General features: G+C 43.4%; 1 protein-coding gene across 5 annotated transcripts in view; it reads left to right on the top strand.

Annotated features, from left to right (window-relative positions):
* Positions 1-15,879, top strand: part of LOC120544517 (myotonin-protein kinase) — a 114,866-nt gene that overhangs the window by 63,746 nt on the left and 35,241 nt on the right. For 4 of the 5 annotated variants that reach the window (XM_039778321.1, XM_039778320.1, XM_039778317.1 and 1 more), the window contains exons 4-12: positions 1,376-1,513; positions 1,694-1,789; positions 1,933-2,081; positions 2,314-2,407; positions 2,565-2,762; positions 2,873-3,121; positions 4,052-4,131; positions 4,935-5,031; positions 6,455-6,603. In XM_039778321.1, the coding sequence (XP_039634255.1) occupies positions 1,376-1,513; positions 1,694-1,789; positions 1,933-2,081; positions 2,314-2,407; positions 2,565-2,762; positions 2,873-3,121; positions 4,052-4,131; positions 4,935-5,031; positions 6,455-6,603 (1,250 nt within the window). The remainder of the gene's footprint in view (positions 1-1,375; positions 1,514-1,693; positions 1,790-1,932; positions 2,082-2,313; positions 2,408-2,564; positions 2,763-2,872; positions 3,122-4,051; positions 4,132-4,934; positions 5,032-6,454; positions 6,604-15,879) is intronic. The other variant, XM_039778319.1, reaches the window with a different exon arrangement.

Raw genomic sequence — 15,879 nt, 5'->3', positions numbered from 1 at the left:
GCGGACAGACTAAATGATAGTCTAAAAATGAACAGTTGTACACTTTGCATTAAAAGTGAGCAGTGTACTGGTCAGTTAATGTATATGTTTAGGTTACTTAGGCCGGTTACACACTGGACGCGTCGCGCGAGCGTGTCAGCCACGTGGCGTGTCCGTTTATATTTCGGCTCCCATGTTAACAGGTTAGAGCTTACACACTGCCTGCGTGAGACGCGTGCCTGCTAGAAATAGAACCAACGCCTATTTTTCACGCAAGACGCGAGCGTGTTGGAAGCGTTTCCAGGCAAAATAGAATAGGAAAATATGTTTATATGTCATTTAGACACGAATGCATATTAATAAATGACGTGTTGATGTTTGAAAGCCTCTATGTTTTGATATAAATGCAGATATATGAATGTAATTTAAATAAAAAAATTTTTTTCTAATATTGCACCTGTCAATACAGAACGAAATATTCTGTAGTCTATTTTGCCATCAATACTGCCGACATTGTCTTTGCTGTAATCAAATCAGTATATATTTATATTAAGATGGTATTTCATTTTATCAATGGGAAACATACATGTGTCCAGACGAGGCTAGCAGCAGCAGCAGCACCGCGTCAGACACGTTTCTGGTGTGTAAAGACATAGAAAAATCCACGCTGCTGACACGCAGCTGACATGCAACAGAAACGCCACGCTCACGCCACGCTGGCAGTGTGTAACCGGCCTTACACGTTCAGTCGGTCCGCTGCTCACTCTGTATAAAGTATGTACAATGTGTATTCTCCATTTTGGCATCAGTAAATCTGTGATCGACCTCGCGGTCTTTTGAGGAAAGCCGTGGACGCGCATCTATCTGAATTACTTCAGCCTGGCTCGACCTAGTCGCTCCTCCTCAGCCTGGCTCGGCCTTCGTGAAACGCACCAAGCCAGGATGCACAGATTAGAATAGGTCAAGCCTCGCTTTATCAGTAATCCTGGATTTATATATTCTGCTTTTGTGAAACAGGCCCCAGATTGTCACTGGGGCGTGACAGTCTTGCTTATTGTCAAGATGTCGTAACACAGAGATTGTTGTCATTGTTAATGTCAAGTTCTCATAACACAAACATCTCAAACAATGCTAACTTTGCTTTAAAAGTGTCATAATTTACTGAATGACACTTAATGACAACAGTCATGAACATTTATGAAGACTCCATCTTCATGACAGGTGTCGTGTTTTTCTAGAAGACCACAATGGAAATAAGCCTTCAGGCTTTATTGATTTTATTTCTGTGATTTTTAATGTATGCAATGACCGCTGTGCAGTGTTATTAGTGTTTTTTAATCATTAACTTAATCAATCAATCTATCAATCCTCACTACACAAGTCATCACTGTTTCAGGTTGCTGTGGCAAGGATGCGAAGCACACAACAAGTGTACGCTCTGAAGATTATGAATAAATGGGACATGCTGAGGCGAGGAGAGGTACACCCACACAAACCTGTGCTCATATTCATGAACAAAAAGACAACGAAAATGGTAGGATGTAGAAGATTTTCTTATTGCAAATGCTGGGCTAAGATGGAAGAAAAAAGGAAAGTAAAATTGAGGCACATGCTCTTTGATATAAGCTGGTTGCCCTTCAGTTGTTTGTGGCTCCATCTTTCTTTCTACTTGTGGCTTTTTATCCAGTTTTCTTTGTGTTTGTGTCTTACACAGACAGCATGTTACCAGGAGGAGAGGGAGGTTTTACTGAAGGGTGACAGACGTTGGATCACAGAGTTGCACTATTCCTTTCAGGATGACAACTATCTAGTGCGTATGAACACAGCCAATCAATTATGTTAAGTAAATGTTTTGTACAAATATGTCCTGCTAGTCCATAGCATATGCTGTATTTAATTAAAATTTCAGAAGCTCTGCCATTTTCCTCACCCATCCCCCCCCTCCTCCCTTAGTACCTGGTGATGGATTACTACGTAGGGGGGGACCTGCTGACTCTTCTCAGTAAGTTTGGAGACCGGATCCCTGAGGATATGGCTAGGTTCTACTTAGCTGAGATGGTCATGGCCATTGACTCTGTCCACAGACTGGGTTATGTGCACAGGTAGACTATTCTCCTCTTGAAAAATGCTGCTCATACTGTTTTCATTTACATTACAGTTTCAAGATAAATTGTAACTTTGCTTTTCATATGGTTCAAGTATGACTTTTCTGAGTAATAAGCCCAATAAAGCTCACCACACAAACTGTAACTGTGATATGGATAGAAAACACTGAAAACAACCTATGTATGACATGTTGCATCTGATTATTGAAATCTGATGTTTCTTCCACAGAGACATCAAACCTGACAACATCCTGCTGACAGCTGATGGACACATCAGACTTGGTGACTTTGGTTCCTGTCTGAGGCTCCAAGAGGATGGGATGGTGAGAGGTGACAGAAAGGGAAAAAAGGGAAAAAAAGGGAAAAAAATACAGACAAAACAAACACACAACTGAACAAACATTAGAAATGCGAGTCCTGCCCTTTCAATACCCCTTTTTATGTTCTTAAAAATCCATCAGCCTACAAATTTTATTTCAGGTTCACTCATCCCTAGCAGTCGGAACCCCTGACTACTTGTCTCCAGAAATTTTAAAAGCAGTAGAAGGAGGCGGAGGTTATGGTTCTGAATGTGACTGGTGGGCTCTGGGTATCTGTGCCTATGAGATGGTGCTGGGGACCACGCCCTTCTACGCAGAGTCCATCTCTGAAACATATGCCAAGATCATCCACTTTCAGGTGTGAAAACACAATGACAATGTCTTTCAGAATTCAAAGGACACGTTAAACACTGGCATATATATATATATATATATATGTATGTATATATATATTTTTTTAATCCCCAGGAGTATTTTGAATTCCCTCCTTCTGGCCCTGAGATTTCAGACAGGGCTCGTTCCTTCATCACTGGGCTCATCTGTGAAAGGGAAGTCCGTCTGGGGAGGAAAGGCTCTAGTGACTTCAGGAGCCATCCCTTCTTCTGTGGACTAGACTGGGGTTCCCTGCATAAACTCCCTGCCCCCTTCCTGCCTGAAGTATTTAATTCAACTGATACCTCCAACTTTGATATTCTGGATGACTGTCTCAGTGAAATGGTAATGTCTTTTTGAGAATCTTACTTTCCATGTCATGCATGTGTCTGAAAGAAAATGTAATATTTAATAACTGTGAGCAACTTGATTAATAGTCCTCACTTGTCTATAGGTGATGGAAGAAACCCCAAAAATTGTATGTAGCCATCTTGAACTTTATGGCCAAAGGTGTGTAACGATATCTAACCGATATCACCACTGTCATCAGAGCCTGCACTAGGTGCTCCCATGACACTATAAGTCATTATGCTTCCTCCTCTTCTTCTTTAGTTTTGGTCTGTTTTTTTTTTTTTTTTTTGCCGCTTGGCAACACAGGTCACCACCTGGAATGGAGGGTGCATTATCTTGGCAATGTAGCAGCAATGATTTGCAAAACCTGCTTTTTTCCAGTGTAACAAATCTGATTTTATTTTGTAATAACAAGTAACTAAGATAAAGTAAAAGTAAAAGTTTCCGGAAATATAAATAACGAAGTAAACAGATACGTGAAAATTCTACTTAAGTACAGTAACAAAGTATACTTTGTTACATTACAACACTGGTCAGACGCATTTTGTACTTGCAACAACAAGCTCTCATTTTAATCTATGCAGCTGTCTGCATCTGCTCCGTCAGACTTGCGTCTCAGCCCTGTCTCATGGGCGTAAAACACAACCTGAAGCGTTTATTAACAATTCAAGTCTATGTTTTATTTTTTTTTTATATGTGAGTTACTTCGAGGTTGATAACCAATAAAAAGGCTTAAACATTTTGTCACCTAGGCTGAGTGGAGGTGCTGTAACTCTGTACAGAGCCAGAGGTTTGTAATCCCACAGACTCTCCCTTTACTTTTGTGAACTTTATAGAATCTCACCTCAGTGTCGCATGAATGCTGCCGTCAAGCCGGGTAACTTCTGGTGGTTACTGGTATCTGTTGTGTTGTGTGTTCTGTAGGAGACGCTGTCTGACGTAATGGACAGAGCTCCAATAGGAGTGCACTTGGCTTTTGTTGGATACTCTTACACCGCTACCTGGTAAACTTAAATTCATTGTTCTTTTTTTATTATGTCACCTGGGCATTGTTTAAAGATGCAGTAGGTAAGTCTTATAAAACTAACTTTCTGTCATATTTGCTGAAACTGACCCTATGTTCCAGTAGAACTACATGAATTATGTAAAAAAAAAAGAAAAAAAGACAGCTCCTCTGGCACCACCTACAGCCTGTAGTGCCATTGGCAAAATTCCACCGCTCCCGGTCGATTTTCTCCAATCGGGGCCACAGGGGTGGTCTGCCTGCCTGTCAATCACTGCTCAGGCACACGCATATATAGCGTTCTCCCCTCCCCCCTCCCCGCGCACGAGCTGCAGAAAGGTTTTCCAAAACTCCGTGAATATTGGAGAGGCTTTTCAGACGTGGCTGCAAGATTTTAAAGATCTGAAGAACGATGCAGATGTAGCCACATTTCCTCTCAACAGGTAACATAATTACCATGAATGATTTATCTTTCACTTGGTTATTAGTAGTCAAAAGTCCACAAAGCTGCGTTGGTGAGGTCTGATATGATGCTGAAATGGCTAACGGTAGCCTGCTAGTTAGCATCGTTTTACTCTTGGTGAGTAAAGTTAACGTTGTGTTTGTGTTTAGTTATTGAACATGTTGTCTGACATGCCGGCATTTCTGTCAAACTCCGTTGTGTGGGAGGGGCTTAGGAGACGGTTTGGGCTGCAGCAGTAAGGGAGGAGGGACTGAGAAGTTGTCGATGTTCAAATTTGTTGGCAAAGTCCTGGCTCTTCACAATCTTACCTACTGCAGCTTTAATTGGTCTCTCTTTTATAGTCAGACAGGTGCCATTGACCGCAGTCAAGACATCATGATGAAGATTGACCACACAAGGCTAAGGGACTTTAAGAATCTTTACACACTTGAGAAATTGGTGAGACATTATCAACTTAAAGTCTGTACATATTAGAACTTCCATTTGTCCTTTGGTCAGGTTGCAACAGTTACCTTACAGATACAGCCACCTAGAATTTCCCCTCCCAACCTGCCTTTCAGCTTAGCCACTGGGAGTCTCACCCATCCCTTTATTTCCTGAAAGTGCGTATCTAGATTCTACTGTAAACACTCATATTAATTCAATTCCAGGGTCTCACCAGGAGATTGGAGAACAGCGTACTGTCCGGGAGAGCATGGTGATGTTTTCACAGAATTTTATGTACTCAGGTTATTGATGTCCTCCTCATGTGGCTCACATCCCAGTCTGTAGACTCAAAACAGTCCTGCAGTGCCTCCTCAGCCTCCTGAGTCCATCCCCTTACAGTCCTTGTGTGGAAAGGCTGCCGCTGGAGAAGAGGAACATAGGAGAGGGCAGTGGCACTGTATGCATCTTTAGCATTTGCATACAGGAGGTCCAAAGTTTTATTGTCTCTAGTGGTGCAGTTAATATATTGTCGAAAGTCCGGGAGTGATTTGTCCAGTGAAACATGATTAAAATCCCCAGTGATAACCATAAAAGCATTGGGCTGCTGCGTCTGTCATGAGACAGTGGTGTGAATGATGTCAGTAGCTGCCTCTGCATCAGCAGATGGTGGAATGTAAACAGTGATCACTATGGCGGATGTAAACTCCCTTGGCAGATAGTACGGACGCAACCCCACAGCCAGCAGTTCAATGTCCGAGTTACAGAGACGTTCTTCCACATCTCACTCACATACAGTGCAAGCCCCCTCCCTTCTTCTTACCTAAGAGAAAAGTTCTGAAGTTGACGCTACCTGTTAGTGATGGCCTAGTGAAGCCTCATGAAGCTTCTTTATTTTCTGAGCCCACTAGATGACATGCTCTGTTTGAAAAGGGTTAAAAGCACACTTAATTTCTGTTTCTTTAGCCTTTTTCTTTAAACCCAGATCTAGTGGGCTTAGAAAATAATGAAAATGGTTTACAAAGCTTCATTTGGCCATCACTACTACCTATATGTTATGCATTTACAGAAACATTCAGCATAATATTTTTATGACCTTATGATATGATAATAATCATTAAAGGTATGTTCTGTGTTGGAAGCACATTCGCTCATACACATCAAATATAAGAACAGCTCATTTTAGGTGCAGTAAACCGCTTTAGTCCGTCCTTTGTACACTATGATCTAATTTCAGCCAAGGACCCAGGAAGGCCCCTTTGGGGATCCACCAATAATCTGCCTGGGCACCATCACAGGCCAGCCAAAAATTCTAGGTGGCTCAATCTATATGCAACATTTATAAGACAGCTATGTATGTCATATAATGATTACAAATGTTGTTCAGTGAGTTTTTCTTTGTTGTGCTGGGCCTGATCTACCCATGGTTTGAATCCAGAGCCAGCGGTGGCAGCTCACAGACACTTGCCTGCCTGCATTGCTGGAGTTCCCGCTCACTCTGGAGGAAGGTCCTACTGCATCCACCCACACTACTACTGAAGACGAGAAGACTGATCAAATATCAGGACTCGATGAAGACTTACAGAGGTATCAATTGACACTAATACCATCTTTAACCCATCCATGGACTTTATTAGTTGAAGCGGGGCCCATGCTGAGTACCAATTATTTTTTTATCAGTATCTTTCATTTTACATATCACAGTAGGCTTCATTATCTTTCTTTGGATGACGAGCCTTAACATGCTCAGTTAGATTTTTATATGTGTTCTGAAGCTTCTTGCAACTTGTTGTTCCTGATAGGCTCCACTACAACTCCCGGGAAGTCCCAACTGCTTATTACACCAACCCATTCTCACTCCCAACTCCAATTACTGACGTATGGTTAGTAGCTCTCTCAGCATCAAATACTGACGCAAAAGGCACCGTTTAGCACCTGTATGGGACGCACCGGGCAGCTTGACCACGCTGCTGTGAGATGGAACCAGAGAAACCATAGAAAGTTTGGGTAAAATATGTGCACTCTCCGGTCCAATTCCAACCATGAAATGGGGATGTGAATAGTTTAGCCGCCTTTTCAGTTTGGACAGTTGGTTGGAGAACTGTGCTTTAACTAGCTACAGTTTTATTATACAATTTGACTCATTGAGGGACCTCCTCAGGAAAGACAACATGGACCTAAATAGGAGGGGTAAGAGCCTTTTAAAAGCCAACTTTAGTGTCCACTTACAGAAACTTGAGAAATCTGATAATTGACAAAAAGCCGAAAAAACACTAAATATTAATCACAGGCCCTACAACCCATCATACAACCCACTTATTTATATATATATATATAAATTGCAGTTCAAACAGTGTATTCACAACCCCGAGCCCAAACAAACCCCACAATTCAAATGTCAACAAATGAGTCCTTTTCCTCAACACAAAAAAACAGTTCTCTTCAGGATAAATGAGCAACTTACGCTCTCTGAACAACAAGATCGACGAGGTCCAAACCTACACAAGGTACTGTGGCGAATTCCGTGAAGCTTCCTTGCTGTGTTTTACGGAGAGCTGGCTTCAATCCAATATGCCCGAGTCCCTCTTTGAGATAAATGGGTTTACTCTGATCCAGCTCAACAGAGACGCTAACTCGGGGAAATGTAAGGGCGTAGGGATCTGTGTGTACTTCAATGATCTCTGGTGTCGCCAGTTCACCGTTAAAGAATCAATTATGTGATTCTAACGTCGAGATGCTTTGTCTGACATTAAGACCTTTCCTAAGAATTTGGATGTTTGCTGCTGTTTGAGGTGTATGTTCCACCTAGTGGCAAGGCTGCATCGGCAGCAGCCACTATAGCGGACCATGTTCATAGACTGCTACAAAAACATCCAGATGCACCTGCCATAGTGTTGGCGGACTTTAACCATTGTCACTTGGACACTGTACTACCTGGTTTTAGTCAGATGGTTAAAAAGGGGACAGACTTTAAATACCTCTGACTGCACCACTACTTTGCCAAATCAGTTTCTGTTAAAGTACTCAGATGACTCAACTCTACTGACCTTGTTGAACAAATGAGATGACCCTACACTGTATCAGGGCAATGTGACAGAGGAAATCATTTTTTGAATAACCCCGAATTGTCAACTGTCGTCAGTGAAGATTCAGAACTCAGTAATCAGTCTAAGTCTCAGTCTACAAATATTTGGGTGTCATGATAGACGAAACTCTCTCATGGACCTCTTATATAGAATTCATCTGCAAAAAAATACAACAGCGTGTTTATTTTCTTCGTAGATTGAGATCCTTTGGAGCTAGTAGCCAAATCATTTATTTGTTTTTCACATCAGTAATTCAGAGTATCATGCTCTACTGTAGTACTGCTTGGCTAAGTAGCCTATCAGCTAAAAATAAAACAAAGCTATTTAATCAGATTAAAATTTGCTCAAAGATTATAGGACTACCTGTAGCATATTCCTTTCAGGAGGCTCACAATAATAGTATGCTTAGACTGGCCAGAAATATTTCAAACGACTCTTCACATGTCTTGCACAGTGAATATCACCTTCTGCCTTCAAACAGATGCTTTAGAGTTCATTCTTTTAATCGCGTCAGACTTAAAAACTCTTTCATACATCAATCTATCCTATTGTTAAACCAGCTACATTAAATCCAGTGCAATATTTATACAGAGTTATACGTCTCCAAGACATTGTCTGTGTGTATGTTTGTGTCATGTTCTGTTGTTATATGTCTGTTGGTGTTATTAATCTTATGTATGTTTGTATGTATGTGTATGTCCTCTTTTTTATACGAGCTACCCAGGGATGCACAAAGAATTTCAGCCTTGGCTGACAATAAAGTTGTATCGTATCGTATCTTCTGCTCTTCTTGCTTGCAATGCTGCTTGCGACAGGTCACATAGTTGTTGATTGTGCTGCTGATAGATCACTTTCCTCCAACAACCCAAAATCCAGCTGCCCTTACTGCTCCTTTGGTGAAGTGTCGGCCTGTGATGAACTTGCTCGTGGAAGTGTCTGATTAGAAATGTGACGACACAATGTCTGCCAGGAACAAGTACTGGGTGACATTTATCTGACGATATTTGTGCCTTTGCCAGATGACCTCCAACCCTGAGGAACCTATGTGAGTCAATGAGGGGGCAGAGTTTGCTGAGTGGGCTATGTTTCCCATTCCCATTCTAGATGCAGCTAATCTCTTCATAGACCTTGCACAGTGAGAAAGATTATAACTTTGGCCTGGTTGAAGTGCTCTTTGGCAAGAGGTTTATTGCAGGTATGCCAGCCATGGCAAGCACTGTTTTTGGAAACTCCGTTCCCGAAACAATGGGGTCAGAGGTTTCTTTGTCTTGTTGACTTAGTTGAGAATCAGTGAAGAAAGCGGGTCCTGTTAGCCAGGAGGCTAGAGCAAGCTGACTAGCTGGGTGGCCTTTGTAGCATGATCAGCTGGGTTTAGATCAGTAGGAATTTAGATCCATTGGCTAGCTTTGTGGACCGTCTGATTCACTGCACTTGGTTATGGACATAAATGTAGAATCGCCTTAATTTGTTTGCCAAGAACCACCTGGCTATCAGAGAAGAATCATCCAATTCAGTGTCCAGCTCCTCTAGGATGGCCACTGCAATCTTGACCGCCAGCACAGCTGTGCCAAGCTCAAGCCTAGGAATGGTAAGGTCTGGCTTTGGCGCAAATTTTGCCTTACCTAAGATGAACTCCACTTCACTCTGTCCTTCTGCATTTGTCACTTTTAGGTATGCAACAGCACCGATTGACTTGATGGAAGCATCACAGAAGACACACATTTCTTTCTTCTGAACTTCAGAAAATGGCAGTAATGTGTACAGCCTAGGAATATAACCCCTGAAGAGCTTGCAACGAGTTCTGTCATCTTATCCACTCCTCCAATTTGTCTTTCAGCAGTGGCACATCCTATTCACAGGTATCAGTGATAAGCTCTCTCAGCATAGTACGGCCTTGAATGCTGACAGGCGCAGCAAATCCCAGTGGGTCAAACAAACTGTTAATAGTCGACAATACGCCACATCGTGTGAAGAGCTTTTTGATGGCTGCCACGAAAAAAGTTTGTTTGTGTTGCATTGGAGATGAATCTTGGCTGATGTTGAGGTCTTGTAAGCTTTTAGCGAGGTCTTAATCCAAGAAAGCTCTCATGACCAGTGTTAGACGCAATGTTGTGCAGCCTGAGGTTGGACTCAGCCAACTATTGCACTGGAGAATGATCTAAACTCGTTGACATAGAAGGACCGTACCACAAACTGTCTTGCTTCAGCATCAAACTCCTCTTCTCTACTTCCATGGCGGTCCTCTTCAGCCCATAGATGGCCACAGCCTTGTAGGGACAATTGCCGAACACATGGACCTTCAAGCGGAACTCCACAACCTTGTTTTCAAGCTGGTGCTCATGCAGCCACAGGAAACAAAGTTATTTGTGGTGATCTGCTCTGGAACATCTGCTGTATGTGGGACATAACTGCAACTAGCTCAGTCCTGAAGCAAACAAGGACTCCAAGGAGACTGTCGTTGTCATCTGGACCCCAAAGAACCACATCACAACTCTGATTTGTCCCAGTTTCTGGGTGTGGTACATTCCAAAACTTGGTAAGTACCAGTGCTCTTGGTGCTTTTTCAGTGTGGGAGCTGGTTATGTGTATCCAGTGCTGAAGACTTTCTTTATGAAGTCCACAAAGTGGTCCTTCATTTCAGGTTTCTTTATCAAAATCCAGCAGAGTGACATGAGGTGGTTGAGTGCATGCCCCCAATTGATTTGAAAGTTACCATTTTCATGTGAGGATGGTGTTCGAAGTCTCTGGTGTAGGAATTTCTTCCCTTATTAGGGATGAGGTTACAATCAATGAGGGTAGGTAGTTGGAAGGGTACTCCGACGTTAGCTGACCCCACCATAAAACCGCTGGCACTTCTCCCAGTGTTGTCCGTTGTGCCAGAGCATGTCTTGAGGGTATAAAGAGAAGCGTTTCAATGAATGCCAATAAGTTGCTCTGGTCGTCTTACATCACATACATTTTCTTCTTCTTATCAGGATGTCCTTTTGGGTAGATGTTTACCAGAGTTATCTTAGAACAGTATTTACCTTGGAGCCTTCCCCACAGACCGCAATCTGTGCAATTTGAAGTGGCTATCTCTGAGGCTTCTTCATCTTTCTCCCCGCCATGCTCTCACATGGCAGGTGTGTTGGACCGTGTCGCTGCCTAGGTGGGTGGACCAGCATGAAGAGCTGAGATATGATGATTACTGTTACACTCTGAACAGTGGATGTCAGCTTTGCAGTTTTTGGGCCCTATTTTAACGATCTGAAACGCAAGTATGAAACGCAAAACGCAAGTAGCTTTGTGGGCGGATCTCGGGCGCTGTTGCTATGATACCGGCGGGATAAATGAGTCTTGCGCCCGATGCAAATCTTAAATGGGTTGGTCTGAAGTAGCTAGGTGTGGTTTGGGCGTAACGTGCAATAAACCAATCAGAGAGTCATCTCACATTCCCTTTAAGAGCAGGCGCGCTTGTTCCATGGCGGATTGCTATTATGATGGCGGATTTGCCTGACGCACGCCAGCGGGAGCTGTCCGAGATGCGGCAAAGTAATAAATGCCCGTCTTGGCCGGGTGGCGATGTTGCTGCGGCCTCTCAGGCGCATCTCCTCAAGTCTGGAGAGGATTGCTGCAGCCGTGGAGCGTGGGCCTCCAAACACACCACCTGCACCTGTTGTGCCCCTTCCTCTTCCCCCCACACCATCTCCGTCCACCCGCTCCACCAGGAGCGCATCGCGCATTACTCCTGGACCAGATCCCGCCGTAGTTCAACATCACGTCTCCTTAAGTCCTCTAATATTTCCTCATTTATGTCATCAACACATCCATGATTCATGGATGTTGTGTAAATCACAACAAGCCACAAAGAATGCTGTGACTTTTTGAGGATTGTACTGTAAAGTGCCTCCTCATCTATGCAAACACCTAAAGCGCATTTTCAGTAATATTTTTCCTTGTAATTATGTATGGTTTGGAAAAACTGCTGCGTCCGTTTAGATGAGAGAAGTGTATGCGCATTGTGCACACGCTACATTATGGCCAAGCATGCGCCCCTAAAATAGCATCTGAATAACGCGCTACTGACTTTAGACTAGCGCCACTGACTTTAGACCAGGTTTTTCCTGGTCAGTGGCGGAATTGTTTTCTGAAACTGCAAAATAGCACCAAGTAACGTTTTCGCCTGAACACGCCTCCTCTTTTCACTGAACCGACCCCGGGAGCGCAAATACATTCCCTATTTTACCGACGTGCGTCTGTGGAGGGAAAAGTCCGCTGTGAGTCGGTTGCAAAATAGGAATGATACATGTCGGTGTACAAAGGCAATTGCGCTGGGTGCGAGATAGGGCCCTTTAGCTTAAAGGGGTGATAGAATGCAAAACCGATTTTACCCTGTCATAGTTGAATAACAGCAGTTTGGATAGTAAATAGGACATACATAGAACTTCAAAATCCCATTGACACCCCTTTCCTCTGCAAATCTCACAATTTGAAACTGCCTCTGAAAATGGGCGAATCTGAACAAAGCTAAAAGTTGACGTCAACTTCTCAAATCCTCCTCATTTGGCTCAACCTTCTATCTTTGTAATGCCCCAAAATTTACGTAGGCCATTAACTGATCTGAGGTCAGTTAGTCTTCTAAATCTAGGTCGTGCAGATCTCTGCTATTCCATTACAAAATTCACTTCTTAGACTTTTTTATGCGAGAAATCAACTATGTAAAGCTCAAATATGGGCCGTTTTATGAAAATGTATGGCTAATTGCAAATTTGGTAAGTCAGTGTCGGACTTCACAAGCTCCACAATCTGCCGGGACAGGCGGCGGCTGCTGGCCGGGTTTGCTTCTCTGTCGGCCTCTTCCCCTTCACAGACCCGCTGAACTGGAGCTGTGTCAGGATCTCCCACACGAGCTGCGCTGTGTACTTTAGAAAAGAAGAAATGTTTGGAGGTTTTGCAAGGATATTGAAAATGAACCACGGTCGTAAATGCAGTGTTGCAGACTGTACAACGGAATAGCCTACTGGCCCAGAGAAAAGGGTTTAGAATGAGTATATCAGACGAGCGGGAGTTGTGGATCTAACGAAGCACTGCAGAGGCACTGGCAGAAGACAGCCTTGCAGGGGTTCACTCTCCTTTCCCCGCGCTTACTAGCTACAAGGTGAGTTAATTCTTTGGTGGAGGTTTTTTTATGTCGCAAGAGTAACGTTAGAACAACACTAGTTATAATTAAAGTGTCAAAACTTTTTTATTTTGTCTGCGGCTCTCGCCTGGGCATGTCTGGGCATGTAACAGACAGTGTGCCTGTGTTTGTGTGTGTGCGCTGTGCAGCGGTGTGTGAGTGTGTCAGTGTGTGTGTGTCTGTGTTTGTGTGTGTGCGCTGTGCAGCGGTGTGTGTGTCTGTGTTTGTGTGTGTGCGCTGTGTGCAGGGCAGCAGTGTGTGTGTGTGTGTGTGTGTCTGAAATATGAGACCTGCTGTCGCGTCTCTAATGTGTGTGTATTGGGATTCGCTCAACCAATCAGCGCGCGTCTTTAATGTGTGTATATTGGGATTCTCCTCAACCAATCAGCGTGCAGCTCATCTAAATATTCATGAGCATACCATATTTGGAAGAAAAGCTCGTTCCAAATAGAGCCAAAACACAGGTATGCATAAGGGCCCAAAAAAATAGCACCTGGGCCATTTTCAGCCCAACCAATGTTACATACCCCATTAGGAGACATTAAGGAACAGTGTGAAATACCCTATATAATCATTCTATCACCCCTTTAATGGGTCATTAAAGGGAAACTTCACCGATTAGCATTAAGCTTTGTATCAATACGCCCTTATCAAGGGCGCCTTGATAATACTGCATAGGGGTCTGGTGTCGGCTCGTTACACCACTGCATATAAGAGATGAGAGGACTGACAAAATCAGGAGTAGCCTACGCGCACCACAACAACAAAAAAACACTGTGTGGACCATAACACATGAGTTGTTGCAAAAAAGTTGCAACTTTTTTTGTATAGTTCTTAAAAATAAATAAAAAGGAAACTTTTTTAATTAGTACTATTAATTAATTACTCTGGGCTGAGATTTTCTAGGAACCTTACCAAAAAGGCTCAGGATGATGATGTTGGTATAATATGAAAATGGCTGATGGATTTAAGACACAAAATAAAAATGTATTGACTGAATCAAATATGAACATATCTGTCAGTGGCTTTACAATGTTAGTTCATTTCCTATCCTGGGCTGGGACTCACATTCATACGGTTTCATATTGGACTTTAACTTATCATTGCACTTACAATAAAGTAGCTGTCCTCAATTTAGGTCATCCTGTAGGTCTCATCTGCGTTTTTTCCTGCATCCACCGTGTGTGATTGTGTGTGTGTGTGTGTGTGTGTGTGTGTGTGTGTGTGTGTGTGTGTGTGTGTGGTGAGAGATTGTGTGTTTGTGTGTGTGTGCGCGTCAGTCGCGGGGGAAACGGAGCAACAGGCCCACCCGCTGCAGACAGCTGACAAGATGAAACGGCAGCAACTTTCAGAGACTTAAGAGTGAAAAATCGTTCCAGCGTACATTGATGTTACAATGTCTACATGTTGGCAGGACGTTTTGTTGGTAAATGTGAGATATTCGAGTCACACACACGTCTCGTCTTCATAACATAAACAAGGAAATTAATTTGACCCGTTCTCCCTCCCGCTTGGTCAGTGGCTGCGCGAAAGGGAGCCCCGGCTCTCAATCAATGTGTTCCAGTGATGCGGGTCCCTGATTGGACCAGGCCCGTAAGCAACCGCGTACCCTGCTTACCGATAGTTACGCATCTGAATCACTCAATTCTCATTGGCTACCCGCCAAAGTGGCAGGTAGATTGACAGTGTTACCCGCCAATTGCAAAATTCACCCGCATTTGGCGGGTGGGCGGGTGTTAATTTCATGCCCTGATTGGAACACATCGGAGAATATGCAGGACACTTTATTACAGACGCAATACTCCACACACTACGCGAGCTTTGCCTGCACGGAGACCAGTGGTGGTGCTCGATTCCTGTGGCCGGTAAAGAGACCTCATCAGCGGGGAGCGTTGAACGAGTGTGCCGGTGGAAAGCTAACGCTAGCCAGCCATCTGTTCACCAATCCTGCTTGCAAGTGTCCGCTCATTAAACAAACTGGACTACATCCAACTTTAACGAAACTCCCAACGTGAGTTCAGAGACTGCTGTGTTGTGTTTTTGTTGTGGAAATATTGCTGTGGACAATCCAGCCTGCTGCTCTGTTACCGGGTAAGACTACTAGTGGAGGTGGGCTGTGTTACCCCGGACTGCCTGTTGCAGAAATGGGGTGATTTGTATCCAACTAACTGCTAACTGCTGGTGGAGTTTGTGACTGTAAAATGCCGACAATTCTAGCTACATCCCACGCAAATGTACGGCTGTGTTTATACTCGATGTTTATACCACAGCCCACCAAGAGCTAATGCTAGTAGCTATGTGTTAGCCTTCTTTTATTACATGGCTTGGTTGAATTCTAATGTAGAATGCGGTCTGTTATGTAAGGGTTAATGCCCGACGAGGTGTCCATTGTCAGGTCTAAATTTAATCCAAACAATAACTCCGTTTCCCTGGTTACGCCTGACGGTTTGACTAATACCTGGAACAATCATTCCCATCCATCAGGTTCTTACGCAATGCAAATGTTGTTCTCTCCACCAGGAATTAGGAAGAACCTTAGATACGACTTGCCTCCCTTAGCAACCGGAGATATTTATATAGTCCGCTCAGCTAATAGAAGCCTTCAGTTTAGCTACGAGC

Source organism: Perca fluviatilis, chromosome 16 (assembly GCF_010015445.1).
Source record: "Perca fluviatilis chromosome 16, GENO_Pfluv_1.0, whole genome shotgun sequence".
Taxonomy (NCBI): domain Eukaryota; kingdom Metazoa; phylum Chordata; class Actinopteri; order Perciformes; family Percidae; genus Perca; species Perca fluviatilis.
This window is presented reverse-complemented; position numbering and strand designations above follow the sequence as displayed.